Source organism: Notothenia coriiceps, unplaced genomic scaffold, assembly GCF_000735185.1.
Source record: "Notothenia coriiceps isolate Sejong01 unplaced genomic scaffold, NC01 NC01_scaffold00021133, whole genome shotgun sequence".
In the NCBI taxonomy this organism is placed as follows: Eukaryota; Metazoa; Chordata; class Actinopteri; order Perciformes; family Nototheniidae; genus Notothenia; species Notothenia coriiceps.
In genome coordinates this window covers 11628-34729 of record NW_011353834.1, presented here as the reverse complement: position 1 = coordinate 34729, position 23102 = coordinate 11628, and the positions used below count along the sequence as shown (strand labels likewise).

Genomic DNA, 23102 nt, shown 5'->3' with positions numbered 1-23102 from the left:
GAAAATCTGAAATCCTTCCTCCAACCTCAGAGAAACATCCACCTGTCTGTCCGTCTGTTTGTGTGTGTGTGTGTGTGTGTGTGTGTGTGTGTGTGTGTGTCTTTCTGAGAGGGACTGCAAGTTGGGTGTGAGCCAGAGAGGAAACTACAGATAGCTGCTGTATGATGTCTTTTTAATGGGTAGGTGGACACATTTGATTTAATATATGCACAAATCAAGCGCAATTGGCAGCAGGTCAGTGTCCGGTCAAAGGAGGTGTGCTAAACGAAGAGAAGGGGATGAAAACAGCGACAGAAAGAAAGGGGAATTGGATAGAAATAGAGGTGCGCTAATGTGACAGAAAAAGGGACATTTGCAGTGAGAGGAAATGGACACTCAAGTTGGTGAATAGAGAGGGTTATAAGGACAGTAAGGGCAGTAAGAGAGACTATTGAAGCAATGAAGGGGAAAGTGTTCAATGTAGTGAGTCCCTGTGACCTACAGCAGGTCATTTGACTGGATCTAAATGAAATTGAATAGCAGCCAATCAAATGTGTTTATTTTGATGCATTTTCGAATCAGATGTTTGATGGTTATAATTTTGTTTATATTCATAAATACTGAAAATCAAACAAATATAATTCCTAAATGAAATAAACAGATACAAATTAAACATTATTAAATGTAAACGTTAACATAATAAGAAATTATGTGAAATGTAGCTTATATAAAAAGTTGCCCCCTAATAGTCTGGTGGTACAATAAGATCAGAGAAATATGGTGCAGGAAGGAGATTTAGTCTTGTTGCCCATCTCAGTTTACTCCCCTGCCCTGCATTAAGTATGAGTTTATATACTATAAAGAAACAACTTGCAAAATGCCATGCGCAAGCTTTTAAGATTGCAGTCTAACCGTGTGAAAAAGGACCAAAGCCAGGCGCAATTGCAACCACAAGTTTGTCTTTTATCTAGCTGGTATAAGAGCATATGGCCTGAGTGAGTGTGTGGATGAGCGACAGAGAGAGGGGGACTGAGGGTTAATGCGTTCAGAGAGGAAATATAGTTTGAATCTGCATGCATCACGTTAATCATAGAACAATTGATGTATTCAATGATAGTAGGTTCAGCCAATTCACCTCTCCAACAGCCTGAGGTCACACTCTGATTGGCTTAGAAGCTGTACCAAATGCACCATATCACACTCTGAATGGTTCAAATGCAGCATATCACCCTGTGATGGGTTACCTGTGTAAAGAGGCTGCACATTTGGTTTCCATAGTGAATTTCATGCATGAAGAAGAATTTCCACACTAATGTCACGACGACTCAATGTGTGTGTGTGCGTGTGCGTTCACTGCAAATATCTTCGTGTTTTGTATGGTACCAATGTGTTATATCATGGAAAAAGGCTTAATTGAGTACTGTTCTGCTTTTTTGTTTCCTGAAAGAGAAGTGGCCTAAGGTAGAACATTTCCATAACATAACCCGCTATTGCACCAATTAAAAATGATATTTGTTAAGGTAGTGGCAGCTTGTTCCTCTCCTTATGTTTAAGGATGAGACAGCATATTTGATCACCTTAGGTGGGCTTTCAGATCCCGGGTACTCTCTCTGATCCAGTTTGTTCCAGCGCTGCATCAGTTTAATAACGATAGGCCTGCTGAAGTCCACCAGCTGGAAACCAGTCACATTGGCACCGCCATGCATGAACCTCTCCAGAGATATGTCCTTAAATCCCTGTGAAGGAGAGATAGTGAGAGAGGGAGAGAGAGAGACAGAGAGATGTAGAGGTGAAACATAGGATGTTGCAATCACAGAGTGGAAGTGTACTACAAAATCCTCTGACATTGTGTGGACCTCTGCTGACAAAAATCATATTTTCTCAAACTGCAAACGTTTATTTGATTATTTGTACCCCCACTGAATATGGAGTGACTTCTCCAGCTGAGAGAGTGAGCTCATGATGAGTGACACTTCGTAGTTAAGTGCTCCTGAAGAGGGATCCATTTGGGAACAGGCCAAGGCAGAGGTGGAGACATGTGAGGGTGATCTTTGGGTGATGGATGCTAATTGCTGAAAGCCTATCCTTGACCTGAGCTTAATGGACCCTTTTTAACAGTTTCAAAGAGAATTGTGGTGGAACAGATTTTAAAGATTAAGGTTAAAGCGATACTTCATGTGGTGAAAGACAATTCCAGCTGCTACATGCAGCTCTGACTTTGTTGAGGAGAGATAATGTGAAAGGGACAATGGAGGTAATTTTAAAAAGATCAATATGGAACCAAGAAACATGGTTTATTTTACTGCTAATAACCGCAAAAAAAAAATCTACTCTCGGATGAGTAAAACACTTTTTTATGATAATAGCTTAACAGCAGGGATTGTATTTTTATTGCTTATTCCAATTTTTAAGACTTCATATTGGTCCTGTTTGTTTGTCTTTTTGTTAGACATCTTGAAAAATAAAACAAACACAGCAAAGGAATGTTATCAAAGGTTCTTACCAGGTTGGCTACGATGTAATGGTAACCTTTCACATGTTTCCCCACACTGACAGCCTGGAAAGAAAAACAGAGAAAGATTATAAATGTCTTTGCTATCAAATGATAATGCATGTAGTGTTTAGGATTCACTTTAAACGATGCACCATTGAATTACCATGCTTGATAACATAAAGTTGGTTTCAATTTAGTTTAAGAGCATGGGAGGGGGAGTCCATCTACAAATAATAAAGAGACTCCCTCCCATGTGTGGCTTTGGTTATAGTCAAACTGATTAAAAGCAGAGTGATGAGCTTGTGAGGACCGTGGTACCACACTGGCTCTGCCTCTTGGAACGTTTAGAGAGCTGCTGCAATGTGTTGGCTCCGTTGGGGCTGTGTTAATCCGTCCAGCTTGCTATAAAGTTGTTATTGTAAGAAAAATGGAAATAACATTGCTTTTATTCACCAATGTAGACTGTTTTCAAGCATAACCTCCAATAAAAGTATTCTATAAAGAACACACACACAAAACCCTGTGTATTCCAACTTCATGTAAAAACCCCAAGTCGTGCAGGAAGAATGATTTAACTTGCTTTGGGATAACTGATGATTGCTTTATAGAAAATAAAATAAAAAGACAAAGCCTTTCCTTTTTGTACACAAAATAGTATTTTGTAGATATAATAAGTGGGAACATATAAAAACACCTTTTTAACGCTTTTCAGCTATCCCAACAACAAACCCACGTCCAAGATGATCCACTCCATCTACTGAAATTGCATGGCTAACAGTATGGCATAGTAGGGAAGTCAAGTTTAATGTTACTCAACTTAGAAATCTGTGTTACATCTGGACATTGGGATGTAGAATAAGATATGAAGCATTGTTAGAGTTTTGACAAAAGAGGAAAAAGGCTCTCCAAATTAGCGGGGTGCCTTAACTTAATTAATAAATTGCATAGATATTTTTAATTCTGTTTCTCTCGCCAAATATCAATAGCAAAGTACTAACACATACAGATGCTCCCATGAACACGCACACAGAAACACACACACACACACACACACACACACACACACACACACACACACACACACACACACACACACACACACACACACACACACACACAGATCGCAGCTGGCAGGAGCAGTCAAACAGAGCAGTCTCTGTCTCAGAGCATGGGCGCTTGCCAATGCCAGCACTGCAGAACACACTTTGTTGGGAGCGTGTGTTTGAGTACGAGTGTCTGTCTCATTATGTATGTATGTGTGTGTGTGTGTGTGTGTGTGTGTGTTGTATGAGTAAGTGTATTCGAAAGCTGGTGTGTATATTATTTTTGCGTATATTGTGCACTGGTATATACTGCATTATTAGCAATATGAGAGTTGTGTATGTGTGGGAGGGGTAGCCAATTATATGTTAGCACTAGTGTTTAGCTGTTACACTGAGTTTGTCATATATGCAGACAGAGGATCACATGTGATGACAGGTGACTCACTCACTCACTCACTCACTCACTGTATCTGAGTGGACAGTATGGTGTGTTTACTGCAATCATACACTGAAGTAGCTGTTGGAGAAGACACATTGTTCACTCCCTGTTATGAACTCCAGGGATAAACTAAAACCTTGTTTTCTCTCCAGATGTCAGAAAGCATAAGGAGTGCTGTGGTGACTGGCTGAGTGAAGTAGTCAGCAGGCAGACAGACACCAGCAATGCAGTGAAAAAAACCAATATGGGGTGCTATAACTGGCAGCGCAAGATAACTTGAATTTCTTAAAAAGGTTCTGCTTTTAATTACTTCCCAAAACAGCGTTCTCTGTTGTCTGTGGCTTATTGTGGTGTGTTTGCAGCTCATTATTCAGTGTTAAGAGCTGTTAAGTCCAGTTCAATTATGTAATCTCTGCCCTGTCTGTTAGAATCTGAGCGATAGTAAGAGTGCATCTTTAACCATAGTGTGGTCTCAATATAAAGCAGTATCTCATGATCTAAAATGCTTCAGGGTCTTTCAGGTTCCAGATCATTTTCAAATATCATCCTGTGCCTGCAGTAAGCTAGCAGGGTTTTTCTTTCTTTCTTTTGTGTGCTCTAGCTGGGCACTACAGTGTTTAGTAAGGCACTATGTAATGTACAGCAATAATCACAGCAAAAGCCGTCAATAACCACAACATAAAAAAGTTTAATTTGAACTCAACTTATAAGTACATTCTCGAGTTAATCAGTACATTTTTCATCCTACCATTTATACGGCACACAAGCTCAAGAATACTATTTCTTCTCATAAATGGTTGCATTTTGATATAAGGTGCTTTTCCCGCCAGATTACTTCTCTCATGTATAGCAGCTTCATATTTTCTGTCCGGTGCAAAGTAACTTTGGCTTGAAGTATTATGATATTACCTGTTCTAGGATGCTCTGTAGTCTCTCAGGCTCCAGGTCAAGAACATATTTTCTCTCCTGACGTCGGTCCAGGTCCTCTAAGAGTCGGCGGTATGCAGCCTCATTGAAGCTCTCCACACAGATAGCACTCACCTGGGTTAAAATATATACATACATACAGGAAGTGTGTGTAAGCATAACAAACACAACAGTATCGGATAAATGTCATGAACACACGGCAACATTTTTTTAAGAATTGTGTTTGAGGAATGAAGTACAAAAACATTGATGTAATTAAGTGTGGTGGCTTAACATGAGATGATGAGTGTCCTTGCACATTCCTGCCCGTTTCCAGGAATCTGTGTGTCTTTGTGTGTGTGTCCTGACCTGCCATCCGTTCTGCCCCGCTCTCTCCATAATTGCCTGCAGTATTGCATAACCTAGACAACAGAGAGTAAAGGGAGGAAAAGGGAGAAAGAGAGAATTAATACTGTTTTCTTGGCATGTGGGGTTCTAATATATTGCATTTTTTTGCAAGTTATGCTTTTCTTTGGTTTTCCGTTTCCTGTAGTGCATGTAAATGGTCTGGTCTCCCACACACTCCCCTCTGCCTGACACGCCTCAATTATAGTCCTTTTTTTTTTTACTTCAAGGACGTAGTGACATCACTATGTAACACTCATGGTTATTTTGGCTAGCGCTCAAACACATTGTACATGATAGGCTAAGGGGTGGAATATGTCGAAGCGGTTGACCAATCACAACAGAGCCGGCTAGCTATCAGAGCAGACTGGGCTCTGGTTTCAGACAGAGGGTGAAAAAAGATGCTGCAGCACAGGCAGTATGAGAATAATAAAGCACTTTATGAACATTAAAGCATGTTCCCATGTCACAGAAGAGGCACAAAATACAATGAAACCCAAAAATGAGCATAATAGGGCCCCTTCACACCAGTATTTCCCAAATCTTTGATGTGAAATGATATCCAGCAGATGTATCAGTCCATCTTATTTGAAAAAGCAACACAGTAATGTTTTCTCTTCAAAAGGGGGCCAAAGCACTTAGCACTCAAGCAACACTCCTTCTTGTATGTCACTTTATCAAACAGCTCAGAAAGCTTATCAGAACAAAGAGTTATGTGGCGACACAATGGAGACTGTTGATAGTGACATTTCATTGACATTACACTTCTCATGCCTCTTGTTCTGAAGTTAACTTTGATTAAAATGCACTTGATCTGATAACACGCTTCCACTTCAATCAACTCATCATTTTGATATTCTAGAACCAAACACAGTAAGGACATTTTTTTCCCCATACAGTAATGGAGGATTAAATCAGGTGAATGTGACTCTCTACGTGATATAGGGTACGTTTCACATTTATGTGCAGCTGGTGGCCACGCAAGCAATAATGAATTAAGATAAATGATACGGGGAAGTGGAAGAAATAACATAAATGGGAGACAACCCAGGATCACATTATTGGCACACAGCTACTGAATGTTACCATGAGGATAGTTGTAATCTCTATCAAATCTCCAAGTATTTGGTTGAATCTGCTTTGAGCTAGAATGGATTGTGTTGGGAAAAAAACTGAATAATTTCACACTTGACTCAAAGTCACATTTATACACACAGCGTATGTCTTTATGACACTGACACACACAGACACTCACAACAAGACAAAATGAAACACACACACTGCAGCGCAACAGTTCCAACTGTTATCCGTTTTATTTTTCTGCTTATGTGGAGGTAGCAATTTACTGCTTGACTTGAAACAGAAAGCACAGCTGAAGCCTCGGTAATCAAGGTGTGTATGTGGGAATGTGAGTGTATTTCTGTGTGGAGTATATTCATGTGTTCAGCTTGTTCTTTCACCATTCCTGCCACAGAGAGATTTTGTGAAAAGGTTTGTCTGAGCCCTAAATTATTGTATTTATGTTCAGTGATACACTAGTCTTAGAGTAGTTTATGTGTACATGTTCATTTGAACTGTTGAATTTGCATTATAATTCATTTCACTCAGCTGACCCTTTTATCTGGATCCCTTATGGGGTTAAGAATATTGCCCAAGGACACTACGATATGTTGACTGCAGAACTGGATTCAAATCAGTGACTCTCTGATATACTGTATACACTTATTTTACCCCCTGTGCCACAGTTGCCTTATTTATCCATTAAGGCACATTCAGATGTTTATTACATACATCTACTGCATGTCGTATAAACATTGCATTTGTATGCTCATGTGCAGGTTTCTGGACATACTCAATTTGTGTTTGTGAGTGTGTGTCTGCAGGCTGTCTGTGGAGCAGAGCAGTGAGCATAAAACAGATATCAGTGTTACTGCCCATTTTCCAGCACATTACCGGCAGCAGGGCCTGATGGGAGCCTATAATGAAGGACCCTGCCATGGCCAAGTCAAGGGTGAGCAAAGTCTAAACTCTAGGCATCCATCCTCCGTTCCATTTCTCCCTCCTTTATCTCCATCTTTACCCCCTTTCCTGTAATATGCTACTGTATATCCCCAAAGGCTTGTAGTCATGTCTGTCCTCTTACGACTTCTTCCTGTCCCTAATGCAATCTCCCCCCAGCCTCCCTCAGGTGCCTCTCATCTACTTCAACTTTGTCCTCTTATTATTATTATTTCTCGCACCTGTCTTTCCTTCTTTCTCTCTTTTAGGCTCTCTCACAGGCTTGAATCACCTAACTTAACCCTCCTGCTTCCCCTTGTCTCTCCTTTTTATTCCTATGCTCCTAGTTGTCTGGGTTAGTACCCGGGGGGTGCAGAGGAAGAAAAAAAGGCTGGCAGAAGCACAGAGCACACACACACACACACACACACACACACACACACACACACACACACACACACACACACTGTGCAGCTCACTGATTTTCTAACACGCCACTATACCATGGTCTGGGGATTCTGTGTCATGTTTGACCTGTGTTTCTCTCCCTGTGGCGGGGACTTAGTTTGAGCGGATTCTGTGTCATGTATTGACCTGTGTTATCTCTCCCTGTGGCGGGGACTTGTTCTGAGCGTGTGTGTGTGTGTGTGTGTGTTGTGTGTGTGTGGTGTGGTGTGTGTGTGTGTGTGTTGTGTGTGTGTGTGTGTGTGTGTGTGTGTGTGTGTGTGTGTGTGTGTGTGTGTGTGTGTGTGTGTGTGTGTGTGTGTGTGAGAGAGAGGGAGAGAGATAACGTGCCAAGCATTCCCATGACAGTGGTTAGGGGCCGAGGGCGTCAGCTGTGCCTGGCCCCTAACTTACGTGCAGTGTATGATAGGATGGTTAAATTAAAGCCAGGTGAATGCTGCAGAAGTTGAGGCCAAACCCGACTTTCTGGCTCAAAGTTGCCAAATTACACTCCTGTTTCTGCAGCTGGATCCTTACATAAGGAGAGCAAATATCCAAAAGAACAACCTTTGTACTTTTTCAACAAGAAAACAAGGCTTCATTTGGGAGTTAAATTCAGGCCAAATAATCCCAGGCAAACAGACCTTTAAAGAGATTCTTACGACTTGATATAATGATATTATAATTTTGTTGCGTCATTTCAAACTGAACCCACATTTATGGATAATTATTCATGTGTAGAAAGTTATTTGGAACCAGGCTAATTTGGAAATCTGTTTTAAAGTCCTTTAACTGTTTAATTTAAGGCCAGCAATAGAAGACAGTATATATACACTCAGTTAGGTCTTGTTATCAGACTTGACTAATCTCTGGGGGTACCATAAGGACACATCTTCACTGCAGTCACATTCATTTGGACAGCTCTGGTATACAGTAAATGCAGACTATAATACTGAGTAGCAGCCCCTTTTGCGTACTACCCTATAATCCCCCAAGATGCCTCTGACCCTTTTCTTTTGAATCATACAGGGTTTAAAATAAACTGCTACTGCACTTTGATGTTAAAACTGGTGGAGTACTTTGACTCACTAAATTCGAGCAATTTCTTCCTTCAATCCCTGAACCCAGAGAGAAAAAATAACTAATGTATTTGCTCTTTTGTACTCTTCACACCCTCACTTGAGATAGTAATTATTCCATTATTAGCTTATGAACAACACTGGTTGTGAGTACTTATATAAACGGCTTGCCTTGTAGTTCGGAGATTAATTGCTCTTGTATAGTTTCTGTTTTACTTATTTTCTAACTTTTATTTTATAAACGTATAATTATTTGTTGTCCCTTGTGCTGCAGAAATAACGCTTTATAGTGCTTTATATTGTATTGGATAATAAAAGGAACAATCCGTTAAGGCTCCAACAATATTACTGGACGAATTGATGATTTCCCTGGAGGATTATTCCTGTTTATATGGAAACCCATTCTAAATCCTATACAAAATCCAAAGAACTTTCGCAAAAAATACATTTAAAGATATCCAATATTTTGACATTTGTTATTTTATTTGGAACACCAACTCTTCAATGTAACTTGTTAATGTATTCTTTATAGTGCTTTTACCTCTGTCTGTGTCGTAGAGGAAGACAAATCGGCTCCAGTCATAATGATCCAGAAGTGACAGCAAAGCCCCTCTGATGGAGGGCCGGAGCTGCAGGGTGAACTGAGCCTCTCCCTCGGTGGGGAAGCTGGGCGTCACCAGGCTGATGTGCAGGGCCCCACAGAACGACGTCAGCGTGTTCACCGAGCGCTTATCGTAAAGGCCAAAGATGGCGAAGACCCCTCTTGAATACTGAGAACAGACTGATGTGAGGAAGGAAGAGAAAATGAGGGCGGGTTGTTGGGGAGGGATTTCAAATGAAGGAAGTAAAAAAAGAGGAGAGGCATTAGAAAACACAAATGCACAGTATAAGAAAAATGTGCAAATAAGAGGAAGGAAGGGAAAAGACACATGTTGCTTAATTAAAATTCACAATGTGGAATATGGTTCAACATTTAAACAGTTTTAGTGACTCTCAGCTAACTAGGCTCAGTGGTACGGTATGTAAGTGGTTTACCAAAACAAAGTCTCATCAAACTCAGATAAATCTTGAAATACTGTAGTCATCAATCAGTTTTTTAAAAGCCTGAAAAATCTTAATTTTATCCAAAACTAAAAGCGACATATTTGTGGATTCAAATAAAAGATCTCTCTGTTTTAGTACAAGCAAAACCATCCACACATACATGGGTGAAAAGTAGACAACCCTACTAGCCCCTGGCAAGCAATTTAACACTTTTTGTCACCAAATCGTTCCCACTAGCAAAACTGGCGCGGTTGCTTACACAGTTGTTAAGGAAATTACAGTCAAATAATCCCACCTGCTTGGAGCCTAACATCCTTAAAAGTCATCCATGCCCACACACACACATATACACACACCGGCAGATAAAAAACCCTTGACCAAGCTGCTTCAAATGTGAAGTAATTTTCTCCTACAACGCTGGGACTCAGTCTTCAAACACCCCGCAGCTTTCAACCATGACAGAGCTGAGTGAAAAGCACCGACACCCCCCGCTATCGCGCTTATTCAAAAATCGTTCCTCTGCTACGGTTTGTCGTTCATCAGTGCGGCCTCATCACAACTATGTTTTAACACAAAAAAAGAAACGTGCACACAAACACGTGTTTCGCTTTCTTACGACTCAGCAAATGAAGTGACTACTCATTTTTCTTTTTACACTCTTTACTGGTTGTTTTTCTTTCATCCTCTTATTTCCTCCGCTCTCTCCTTTCTGTTTCAGCCCCATTCATCCTTTCAGGCTAGATTCTTTCAGGCAAGCATGTTTTGAGCTTGAGCTCTATCCTGCGTCATAATTCACTCTCCACCCCGTAACACGTCACACTGGAGTAAACAGAAAGCCAGGGGGACTGCAGACTTTGCTTTTGGCAACAGCCGGCCATCACTGTAACCTTTTCTCCCTTTCTTGATCCCCTTCAGCATCACTACATCCCATACCTTTCCCCCCCTCGCGGACACCGCATCCATCCTCTTTCTTTCAGATTCAAACATCCACTTTCCTTCATCGCTTCCCCCTCTCTCCCTTTGCGACTGCCACCTCTTTTCTGTTCCTCCCTCTCTCCCTCCTCCTGGGACTCAGATTAATTCCATTATCAGCTATAAGCCTCGGTGGGGGTATATACTGAGGCAGATGCAGCTTTGACGCTTTCGGCTCGTGGCAATTAAACAAAGCCAAGGCCCCTGCACCCAGGAGGCGATAAGGCAGGGGTTTAGCCTAAGATTATGACAGGAGCTAAATGTCTTCAATTCAGAGAACTAGCATACGTACGTAGCATGCGTCATTCAGTAGGAGCTGAGTCATTGCGTCCTCAAAGTCAACAAACTTAGTGCTTTCCAGGATGATTTTTATTGCACATCCAGGTTTAATTTGATAGCTTAGATCATAGCAACATGACTTGAGAGATGGCGATGGAGATGAGACTGTGTGTGATGAACTATGACAGGTGCTATATTTTACAGTTCAGTACCTGGAATGCACAAAGATGTTCTCACTAAATCATTGAGTTCGACATTATAATGAGGTGCTCAGAAAACTAATCTCAAATCTAAATAACAGCGAAATGACTAGGATTGAAGCAAAAAGAAAGCAGAGACAGTTAAGATGTTTCCTCATATTTAGTTTGATTGATTATACCTTCCATTTATTTGTGATGGCGGAGAAATGCTGTCTTTATCCTGTCTATGAATCACATCTGAATTTATTTGACAGCATCGTCAAGGCAAATGGTATTCCCTTGTTTCTGAATTAAATTGTGTTTCTGGGACCAGCTGTTTTAGGGCACAGAGCAAAAACTGAAGGAAGGCAGCAAAACAAAAGCAAGTATTGAAGTGACATGGAGTGTATTGCGTCTCCCATGTCGAATGATGAATTTCTTTTTAAACTTGACTGAAACAAATGGCCTAGATGCAGTTTGTGACAACACTGTCTGCACATTTTATGTTCCACCCACCTCCTGGGTCCCCATCGAAACTATAAGGAAATATTGATAGTGTTAATCCCAAACCATTCTATTTTTAAACACCAAGACCTCTGCAACCATACACACAGAGGCCCAGAGCACATAACAAACATCTCTATGTACATCTCACTCTCTACTCATCTACTTTCCCTGTTTTCCTCGCCTATCATTCACCTCCTCAAATACCCTTAGTTTCCACCTTGTGATTCTGGCTTTGCCTCTCTGACTCTCCATATCTGTTATTTTCCCCATGTTTCCCTTTCTGATGTACGTCTCCATGGGCTTGTTTCCCTGCTACCCCCCCGCCACCACCACCACCAACAGCCGCAAGGCAGGAATGTGCCAGACAGTGGCGTCATTGTAATAAAGTGTGTGCAAAGCTCGCCTCATAAAGCTTTAATGAGAGGAGGGGAATAGCGACAGGGTGCATCATCACCACAGTAAAAGCATCGGACACAATAGGTCTCCTGGGACTTCCTCTACCTCTCTCCTTGCCTCCCCCTCACTTCTCTCAGGTTCTGCATATGTGCGTTTTTTCTGTGTACAGTTTCCTGTGTTTTTCGGGTTCTTAATTATTCCCTCTGTCTGTCAAACCATGCTTTTTCTGTGTGCAGTCTTCTCCATAAATCTCTTTAAAACGACCCTCCTTTACCAGCATTACTATACAGTATATCAAGCCTAAGCATCCTTGTATCCTCCACTGCAGCGATCCCTGTCTCTCTGATTCATTTCATTTGTGTCTCTGCGCGTGTAGAGAGACCTCTCAATCATCCGCACACTCGGCACATCACTATATTTCTTCTTTTTCAGATTCAATTTGTCCAATTTGCATAACAGGGAAGAAAATATGTTGCTCAAGCAGTATAATATTACACAGACAAATATCTAGGTCTCTTTACTTCTCTGGAATTGTTTCCCATGTGTCTCCCCTTCCTCTCTCTCTACTTCTCCCCCCCCCCTTCACCTCCCCCTTCACCTCCCTCAGCATCGTGTTCCTGTCTTCAGTCCGGCTGCTTGTTTGTATTTCACATGACAGCAAGAACAGATGCTCACATATAAACCTGCTCCTGCTTTTACTGTCACTGCACAACATCAAAAGTAAAACACACACTACACACATAGTCACCTATATGCACTTTGTACACACACAACCATAGCCGCCCCCTCCTCCATCACTCAACTTTCTGATTTCTAGTCCTGATGCTGCAGGGGTTTCTCACCCATTAGAGTGAACAATAACTCTCTTGCTGCAGACACACATTCTCCAGATCATCACAGAAACACCACGAGGACACAGTGAGCGCTTATTACATGCAGGTAAAGGCCAAGATAAAAGAAGCACCTGAGTGAAAGAAGAATACAAACTAGTTCAAAAGCCGTACTTTTCCTGGCAATGCCCAGGGCTACCTACATTGCAGCATACTACACCAAGAGGAAGGAAGGTAAATGTCAATAATACGCTTTTATGAGCCACATAATTAGGGAGCACCTAGTGGCTTACACTGACATTTAATATTTCAGACATTTACAGTTGTAACCTCTAGGGGTGTAGGCTCTAAAAGTGAGATGAATGATGTCGCGTTCAGGTTCCTTTTTCTTTTACTTAGGTTCTGTTTATTCCAGGTCCAAAAAATATATTTCAGTGAATCGTTGAACTTATTTACCCAAACAGAAAACAGCAACTGTTTATATTCTACTATTAATTTCTTTGACATGTTACTTTATGCTGAGAGACAATCACTGACTGGATTCTGACTTCAAAACCATTTAAGGTTGAAGTTAGACTACATTAGCGAGGAAATGCCTGGCCATACTCACAGGGGTCCTTTGACCTCTCACCTCGAGATGTCTAAATTAAAATGAATGTTCCCGCAAGTCAACCCTTTACATACATTCCCACTTAATGCTAATCCCATGCAGCCTTGGGAAAAATTACGTTTTTTGCATGAATTATACAGTAAATGTCTTTTAAGGTAGTGCTGTGCTGAATCTCAAAATAATCGCCGGGGTTTCTGCATTCAGATAATGTGCACCACGTTTATGAGGCATCAACTGTTGAGCTGCTTTTTCCACATAAACGTCCCCTGTCCCTCTCAAACAACGACAAAAAGGGGTCTTTAAAGGTTAAACATTCAATGAAGGAAAATGGGGAGATCTCTGTGCCTCACTGTTTTCAATTACATAGATCTCACCAGGGGAATGGTAGGTGCATGCTGGGTAAAACTGCCTATTTATCTCCAGTGTTTGATAGGCGCTCTCAGGGGTAAAGACAGACATAAGATCAAGTGTGTACAACAGAAATACAGGATAATGCTTTACACTGAAACCAATTTCTTTTTTTTTATGGAATTTATAATTGCGATGTTTCCTTTATTTCATCAAAAACATATACAGATTATTATTTTATAAAAATGGTTGTATTCATATCTTTGTTGGGACTATTTGAAAAAACACATTAACAAGATGTTACTTCTTAAAATGTAAATAAGTCATCTATAATCTTATGATTTAACTGTTGTATTGACCCCCTGTACCCTCGCCTTGTAATATTACTTGAGTTATAATTAATTACATGATATAATAATGCCTTATTTAGTTGTTATTCAATGCTAAGTTATTGTCTTTTTTTCTCCTTATAATGATGATTGTATATGAGGGGGACTGTGTGTTCTGTGCAGTGTTTCCAGATACCAGGGCAGAGATTTGTGTGCCAGTCACAGCTGCCCCTGCAGTCTGCAGCAGCCAGAGCTGAGCAGAATAGTTAAATCATTCATAAAACACCATCAGGATCATCACACCCAGCCCTGCATTACAGGTGAACTGGCAAACCTGTAGATAACATGAAACAATTTAAAACACACAATGCACAAAATGCAAGAAAGGCCTCTCCTCCTTTCGCATGTTGTCAGTATATAACAGCAAAACAACATATATGGTCAAAAATAATGGAAAGTAAGTTGTAAAGTATAGACTAGCTTATCCAGAATGCAGCAGCCGGTCTGGTCTTTACCTACTGAAGTTCTCCCACATTACACCACTCCTCCCCTCCATTTAATGTCTGCCAAAATCTGCCTCAAGACACTGTTACTGGGCTACCATTCTGCAAAATGATCTGGCCAGTCCTACATCCAGGACATGGTGAAATCTGTTCCTTTCTCCTGCGAGTGCGCTCTCGGCCAATTTGCTCACGTCTCCATCACTGTGAGTCAAACCCAGGTCCTCCTCAACAGAAGCATGCCTGTTTGCTATACTGGCTGCAAAATGGTGGAACAAGCCCCCCATTGATATAACGACAGCAGAGATTCTACGCATCTTCCGTCTCAGACAAAAAAACAAACCTGTTTCAACTGCTGCTTGGTTAATACAAAATAAATAAATTAGCACTTAGAAAATGGGGTCTTATTTGAAACTAGCACTTATAAGGTTTGACTTTGTGATAACTCATGTACCAGCATGATTCTGGCTTCTTTTAGTTTGTGTCTTGGTTTAATGCACTTATTGTAAGTTGCTTCAGATAAAATGGTTCATTTAGTACTTGGTGTGCTACAATCTAAAACACATTTTGCACCAAGTATTTGTGCAAAAGTACTCAGATCATCTTGCTCTTAATGCTTCTACTGTAGTTCAAAGTCTCTATTCACTGTTATCGTTACTGTGGCTCCTTTTCAGGCAACTAAGAATCCTCTGGATGATGATCATTGTGAAAAAATCAATGGCACACAGATAGATAGTAACCATTATAGATAATACAAAGCAAAGGGCCAATTGTATGAGATAGTATGACAATGGCGGTTAGAGGTGTGATATGTTGTTATGATTTTGATGTCATTTAAAAGCAGGGAGTGTTGTTCTGATAACGCTTAGAGGAAGTGTTCCCCAGTTCCCTGGCAGCACTCTTCTGCCAGTGAAAAAACGCTATATGGACACAAAGGCGAAAGGGTTATTCTGTAGAAATATTAAAACACTTATTTTATAATGACAATGGCACCACAGCTCTGTTTGAGTGTAGCATAAAGACAAGACAGAAGACACTGGGTGGAGATCCATTTTTGGCGGAGAAGGCAGACCCTGTATGGATTTTCAACTTGTTCCTCTAGCCTACAACATTCTGTAGTTTATGACACAATAGAGGAACGTCTTAGAAAAATACACCAATGCAACCTCAGAGGTTAGAATTGTGTCAAATGTGATGCTTTAGTGGTTTTTTTTACAGTGGATTTACGAACGAAAAAATACTGTAGAGATAAGAACAAGCCATACAAATGACATCATCACAAAAACTATAAAAGAATAGAATATATATGAGCAGCCTTTGCATTTCGTTAGACTTTAAACAATTACTCCTCGTTCGAAGATAAACATGATTTATTCTACATTTTAGCCCAGAAACAACAACTCATCCGTCCTAAGTAGCAATGTTATGCTGACAAGATAAAAGCCTGAGGATCGATATTGTGCAAGAAGGCATGCTCACTATTTCATAACACAACATTGAGAAGGCCTATGGGTGAAGTTTTTAAGCACTGACTGTTTTCGGCCAATTACATCTTTGGTGAATCAAATAGAACTGTAAAGTCCTTCCCAGAGACATGTGCTTAGTTTAAGTTATTTTTCATAGATATGTTATTAATTTTTTCATTAAAATAAATCTATAATATAGAGGTTGCCAATATGCCATGTTCAGTTAATACAGGCCTCAAGTGTGCTCATCAGCAGCATCATAAAGACAAGATAAAAAATAAAGCTTTCCAATCAATAGTCTGGCAGGGGAGTTCAGCCACCTTATGGATTTCATATCTGATCCGCTCCACCAGAACATAGTTTACAAGATAACTGAGCCGCAATAGCTTCATAAACAGGGCAGTGATTATTGAGAGTGATAGTGTAATGTGCGCTGTGTGTGTGTGTTGCTTGTGAATGATGCCATTCATCCCTCTGTGTGCCTCCTTCTGCTGTCTGCCTATTGTCCCTCTTTCACATAACTGCCTCAAGCAGAGAGGAAAAGAGGACTTCAGTGGCACTCATTGAGGGGAAGAAAGGACAAACAGAGAGAGAGAAAAAGAGCAAAGGAGGAAGAGAGTAGTTTTCAAAACCCACAAGGGGCTCAGACAGGGATGAGGGAGAGAGTACGTGTGCCAAGTAGACACTACAGAGAAAACATAGAGGTAGGAAAAGAAGCAGAAGAAATTGGATGTTGAAGTTATATACTGAATGTACACAAAGGGGGAGAACGAGAGAGTAAGAGAGAGAGAGTAAATGCTGCCCTGCAGGCCAGTGAAGGAAAATAAGGGGATGGAAATGTCTGTGTGTGTGTGTGTGTGTGTGTGTGTGTGTGTGTGTGTGTGTGTGTGTGTGTGTGTGTGTGTGTGCGTGCGTGCGTGCGTGCGTGCGTGCGTGCGTGCGTGCGTGCGTGCGTGCGTGCGTGCGTGCGTGCGTGCGTGCGTGCGTGCGTGTGTGTGTGCATGTGTGCGTGGTGTGTGTGTGTGTGTGTGTGTGTGTGTGTGTGTGTGTGTGTGTGCGTGCGTGCGTGCGTGCGTGCGTGCGTGCGTGCGTGTGTGTGTGCATGTGTGCGTGTGCGTGTGTGTGTGTGTGCATGTGTGCGTGTGTGTGTGTGTCTTCTTTGCATTTCAATTAATGCAGAAAATACAAACATACTCAGGTTCAAACTCAGACATGCACAGAGCTGCCTCAAAGGCCATCCAGAATACACAGTTTTGTTTTCTTTTTTCGGTCACCCGTGAATGAATACAGGGCTGAATATGGGGTCAGAGGTCAGGGGCAGAAGGAGAAAAAGGCTCCTGGGTAGAACAGCCAGACTCCACTGTCACTTCTTTATTCTCTTTGATTACATTCTTCCATTTCCTTGCACCTTGCACTTTCTCCCCCCCCCCACGACTTCTCCTCCAGGTCCTTTCCTTAAGGCTGCACGAATGAAGGGTCTAAGAATAAGAGCACTGATTGGGGGAAATGAGGGCCTAAGAGTGGGGTCAGCTATCTCTATGGCCTTTGGTGGCCTGTTAGTGAATATGCTAATTGTTGCTGAAACATGGCTTACTCCCTTGTGCAGTCTAATAAGAAGAAAAAGAGATAATCATTAATCAGCCACACAACTGCAATGATTTAGTTTTCACTTGAGTATCATTTTGAACACTTGCATTTTCACTCTTGGCATATGAAGTGCTTTCTTTTATTAAAAAATCGCAAGGTAAAATATACAAGGTACGTTTTGGGAATGTAACTGGCTTCCACATTCTGTTGCTCACAAGTGTAAATGTTCAGGATACAAAAGGGACGATGCTGGCATCGATCTGCGCTCGAGTTTCCAACCAGCTTACACATTGTCTTGTTTCTCTTTCGCGTATTGTTCTTTGAAAGCTTATTAACTTGTTTCTCTAATTGGTTTTCCTCTATTGATTAATCTACTGCAAGAGAGAGCCTTCAGAAATGTGTGTATTTGGTGCCCCCACAATACTAGCTTTATTTGTTTTCTTTAAAATGAACATTTACATTTGTATTCTATCGTTCTAAAGTGTGTCCTCTGACTGTTCAGTAACCATGTGCATGCCCTGGGCTTCGCCTCCAATTACATACAAGCTTACCTTGTTAGAGTTTGTTGTTGTAGCTGTACACATCCTGAGATAAAGACTTGTGTACACTACTGAGGGCAAAAACAAGTATGTTAAAGTCTTCATATCTTTTGTATGTCTTTGGTCTGTATTTGTATTTTATAATATACAACATGCTCATAAAAATATGCTAAAATGTAACTTCAGTTAATCTTTTTTTTGTTTACATTATTTATTGTTTTTGGATTTACCTTTTATTTTTGCATGATCCCAATTAACACAGGCAGTTAAATTAATACTTTGAAAGACAGATGTAAGATTTGCTGTTTGAAAAACCTGATATTTAGTGTTTATATTATTTTTTTGGTGGAAATAAATGCTCTCTACTTTCTGAATAACAAATGGAATGCAGGACTGTGATTTTGACATTATATAAATAGCCAATTTTTGAGTTTGCTAATACCCTGTTGTGATGTGTCGCGAAGCCTTGGACTTTAAAAGGAATCATGGACATACATAATGACTGACCATTAAGTTTGTGGCATTTCTGCGATTCAGTCAAACGTGAAAAAAGACAGTGACAAGAAAATTGGGAGTGAGGCAATTACATGCGAATGCGATTGAACACTGAGGGTTTGTTCGTATGTATTATCTGATACTATCTCTGTCCAATGAGCCATGGACAAGACTGATCCTCCATCGGTTCCTCTTCTGTGAAGTCAGGAGGAAATTAACATATTTTTGTGACATCCAATTAGTGTTTTAAGTTCATATTTCGTAGCTCAGCACATTACTTGGAAGATCAGGCTTGTGGTGCAAAAACAGACACACACATCACACACAGTGACAGAGTTGGCCTGGGTTGTTGCTCTCCTGTCAAAACGAGGCATTACCCACACAATGTATTAAGGCAAATATTGTACATATTTTGTCATGCAAAAACATACAGTAGACAATTGCCTTGAGCAGCAAGTGAGTTATGATGAAGTATCTACATCATGCATCATACTATAACCAGAAAAAGATAGAGACTCTTTAGACTGATGCTGTAACAAAGCACCTAAGGAAACACAGCTGAAACTATTTGCTTTATTGGCCAGATGACATGCAAATGCCTACAACATGTACTTAATGTAGGACCTATGTTAGTTTAGGTGAAGTTAGGGCTATGGTTTTGTCTAATGCTCCATGTTGTATGCAATAGAAATGCACTCGACCACAGCCTAATAGCAGGAGGATTATTTGTTGCATTTAAAGCATATTCAAACCAGAGCAGATAAGACAGGGTGTATAATCAGGGTCCTTAAATGCAGTATTGGTTGCTAGGCTAACACAGCTTCACATTGTAACGACATCAGTATGGAAATAATGCAGTTTGGTTGCTGAAATACATAAAACTGATGTAAATTCATGGCAAATTATAATTTGTGTGCTTAATGCGGCATTCAGGGATAGCCAGCACACGGCTCGCATCTTTAATGTTAAGAACAATCATAGAGGCAGCTTAGATGGTGGCGGCTAGCTGTGATGTCCGTGCTAACAATGTTAAAGTCCAAACAACCACAGGAGGCTGGGCACTCCTGATGCAAGTCAGATGGCGTTATAAGAGGTAACCTCTGTGGGAGTGTGGTGCAGAGCGGGGGCGATTAGCCAGAAATTGGGACATACAAGGAGGGATTTGCACACTCGGCCGGCTTAGGTTAGATAGCAAAGAAAAGCGAAGGATATAATAACACAAACAGAAGATGTGTAACTTCATTTTCACAAGCAGTTATTTTCTGAATGTTGTATAAAGAACCTTTAAACATTCAATCAGTAATTGGAATAAGCTTTCCAACCTTCTAAATATCATGCTCTTTAAGGTATGAAACTATTCTTGTTATCATGGCAACAATAAAAAAATATCCCTAGGACCTGTGTTCACTGAAGCAAGCTATACATCTTGTTAAACTAAACCTAGCAAAAAAACAGGCCCAAGGCAAAACAGTGGCTCAGAGCATATCTGCTCACAGCATGACACAGCAGCCACACACACACGCACGCACGCACGCACGCACGCACGCACGCACGCACGCACACACACACACACACACACACACACACACACACACACACACACACACACACACACACACACACACACACACAGTAGAATCAGACGTGTAGAGACTCAGTCTGTGTGAAGGCAGAGACTGAATGGGGGGGTAGAGAAAACAACACTGCGTTTAGCGAGGATTGGTCCTGCAGGTCTGAGCAGAAAGGGAAGAGGGAGTGGAGGTCATGGATAGAACTGATACTCTGGGACTGGGTTCAGAGTTAGAGACCGTGCTCGTTCCTATCAAAGTTGCTCAGGAAGCTAAAATGGCCTGACTCCTGTCAAAGAAGAAAAACATACCCCAAACCTTCCTGCATTTACCCTGGATCTATCTTCAATCTTTCCTAGATACTTCCCGGGTCTATCCTGTATCTATCTTGGATCTTGCCTAGAACTTTCCTACATCTCCCCTTAATGATCTTTTCCCAGATGTCCCCTGGACGTCCGCTGGATATTCAGGAAATCTTCGGCACCCATTGAGCCCATCATGGAGCATGCACACATGAGTGTTCCCGATGTCCGCCAATGGGAACAATTCTTTTTTGCGTCACATGAAGCTGCAGTACCACCGTGTGGCCACTATGACCGTGTGTCTCCCTTCCCGAGGCAGCAGTGAGCATACAGTGGCAGAAATCAATCACTCGGCTTCAGTTGTGTGAGAAGTCTTTGCTGAACTAAGTGTTGGTAAAGTGTAGCTGCTGTTCGCCCCAGCTCACCTCCAACAGCACACTGTGTTCCTCTGATGTCTCCATGGTGCACAAAACAAAGAGTTTGAGGTATCATCGAGTGACTCATGACATCTAAATGATCCGAGGGTGAAGTCTTTATTTCAGCCTTTGTCCTCTTTGATCTCTGATGAGTGCATGGCGCGTTGCCGGGCTGAATCAACACCGTGCTGAGCGTGTTGCTTCAGATACCAGCGAGACGATTACACTTTGTGCAGCAGGACTCGAAGGTGGAGTAACCAAATAAACACGCAACACGTTGTAACACTCACACGACTCCAGGAGCTCATTATCACGAAGAGTAATCATTACGGAGCCATCATGTGACTATCAGTCTCACGTTTCCTCAATACTAGAAGTTTGAACAGAAAGGTGGCTTTGAGATGAAACTCCCACTTTTTGAAAGTCCAATGTGATGTCTTTATATATATAGGAGGGTGTGGCTCAGTGGTTTATTGCGCTGATCAGCACTGGTTCAATCCCCTCTGCAGTCAACATGCCGCTGTGTCCTTGGGTTAGACACTTCACCCTGGAATTGCTCCACAGTATTCGATGTATTACATGTCTAATATATGTCATTTAAAGCACGTTGAGAACTTGGAAAGGCTCTAAGAGTTATCTATCTGTCAGTCCTAAACCCAGAGATGTTCTCTTTAATAATATATGTTAAAGACAAATAGATAGAAGCATCAGTTTTGCATGAAAAATGACGTCATGGATTTTTTTTCTGTCGCTTGAATAATCGCTGAAGTCGATATTGTTATTATTTTTATAATCATTACTTTGATTTAGTTAATGATATCCATGCGTTATGTTCTGCTTCTAACAACATAATAGTGTTAACATGATGGTTAAATGTTTGGTTGTTGAATAAAACCAATTCAAGCTCCAACAGAGGATGGTACTTTAGTAAAAAGAACAATCATTTCTGAGATGAGTAAAAAAGAGTTATGTAGCACAACTTAAAACACGTTAAAACACGTTTTGCTCATTAATTCAAAGTCTTAATTTGGGGTTTATTTGTGAGGTTTTCCTCGTACGATGTGAAATGTATGATATTGGGCTAAATAAATGAACTCTGATCTGTTGAACCACCTTAGCCCCTTTCCCACCAAAGCAGCTTACAGGTGAATTCAACATGTATATTTTCTACTTTCTTGTTTATTTCTAGTCTTTTTTATTTCTCGTGTACGATGCCATGTCTTTTATGCTGCTGCAACACAAACATTTCCCAAATTGGAATCAATAAAGTACTTCTTATCGTATCGTATCAGATATCTCTGATGTGACGACAGGCTGCAGTTATAGTCGTGGAGTTTAATTCAGCAGGTGAACCTATTTCACACTTTTTCACCAATTCTCCAGGACCTTTACCTCATTTTCCATGACCAAAAAAACTCTTTCTCTGCGGTACCACTGAAAATGGTTTATTTGAACATGGAACAGGAAAATAAGGTCTGAAACATGTTGTGTCTATCGAAAACAAATCCAGTAGGCTTACTAGCTGCTACATGCTAACGCAACTCAAATCTCTCACCAGCAAAACACCTCGTCAGTTAAAAGCCATTTTACATTTGATTACTATACGATACAGTATTTATTAATGTTATAGTATATCGTTAATATTTCGGCGATTAGCTAAAATATAAATTATATTTGATGCAACTTTAGTTACATTTCCATGACTTTTCCAGGTTTTTAATGACCGTAAGAATCCTGTGTAAACTAAAACGGAGCATTTACCGTCAGCTCAGATTTTATTTCTGCTTTTTTAAACTGTAGTCTGTGCTCATGGGTTTCAGTGTTGGTGTGTGTGCTCGTGTGTGTGTGTGTGTGTGTGTGTGTGTGTGTGTGTGTGTGTGTGTGCTCGTGTGTGTGCTCGTGTGTGTCCGACACCACCGGCATTTGTTTTCAAATTACCACGAACATT

General features: G+C 40.9%; 1 protein-coding gene across 1 annotated transcript in view; it reads right to left on the bottom strand.

Annotated features, from left to right (window-relative positions):
• The window catches only part of LOC104953129 (glutamate receptor 4-like), a 35476-nt gene that overhangs the window by 7112 nt on the left and 5262 nt on the right, over positions 1-23102 (bottom strand). Inside the window, exons 4-8 of the mRNA XM_010780056.1 lie at positions 9329-9568; positions 5231-5283; positions 4865-4996; positions 2483-2536; positions 1557-1715 (exon numbers count right to left, since the gene is read on the bottom strand). Coding sequence (XP_010778358.1) covers positions 1557-1715; positions 2483-2536; positions 4865-4996; positions 5231-5283; positions 9329-9568 — 638 coding nt within the window. The remainder of the gene's footprint in view (positions 1-1556; positions 1716-2482; positions 2537-4864; positions 4997-5230; positions 5284-9328; positions 9569-23102) is intronic.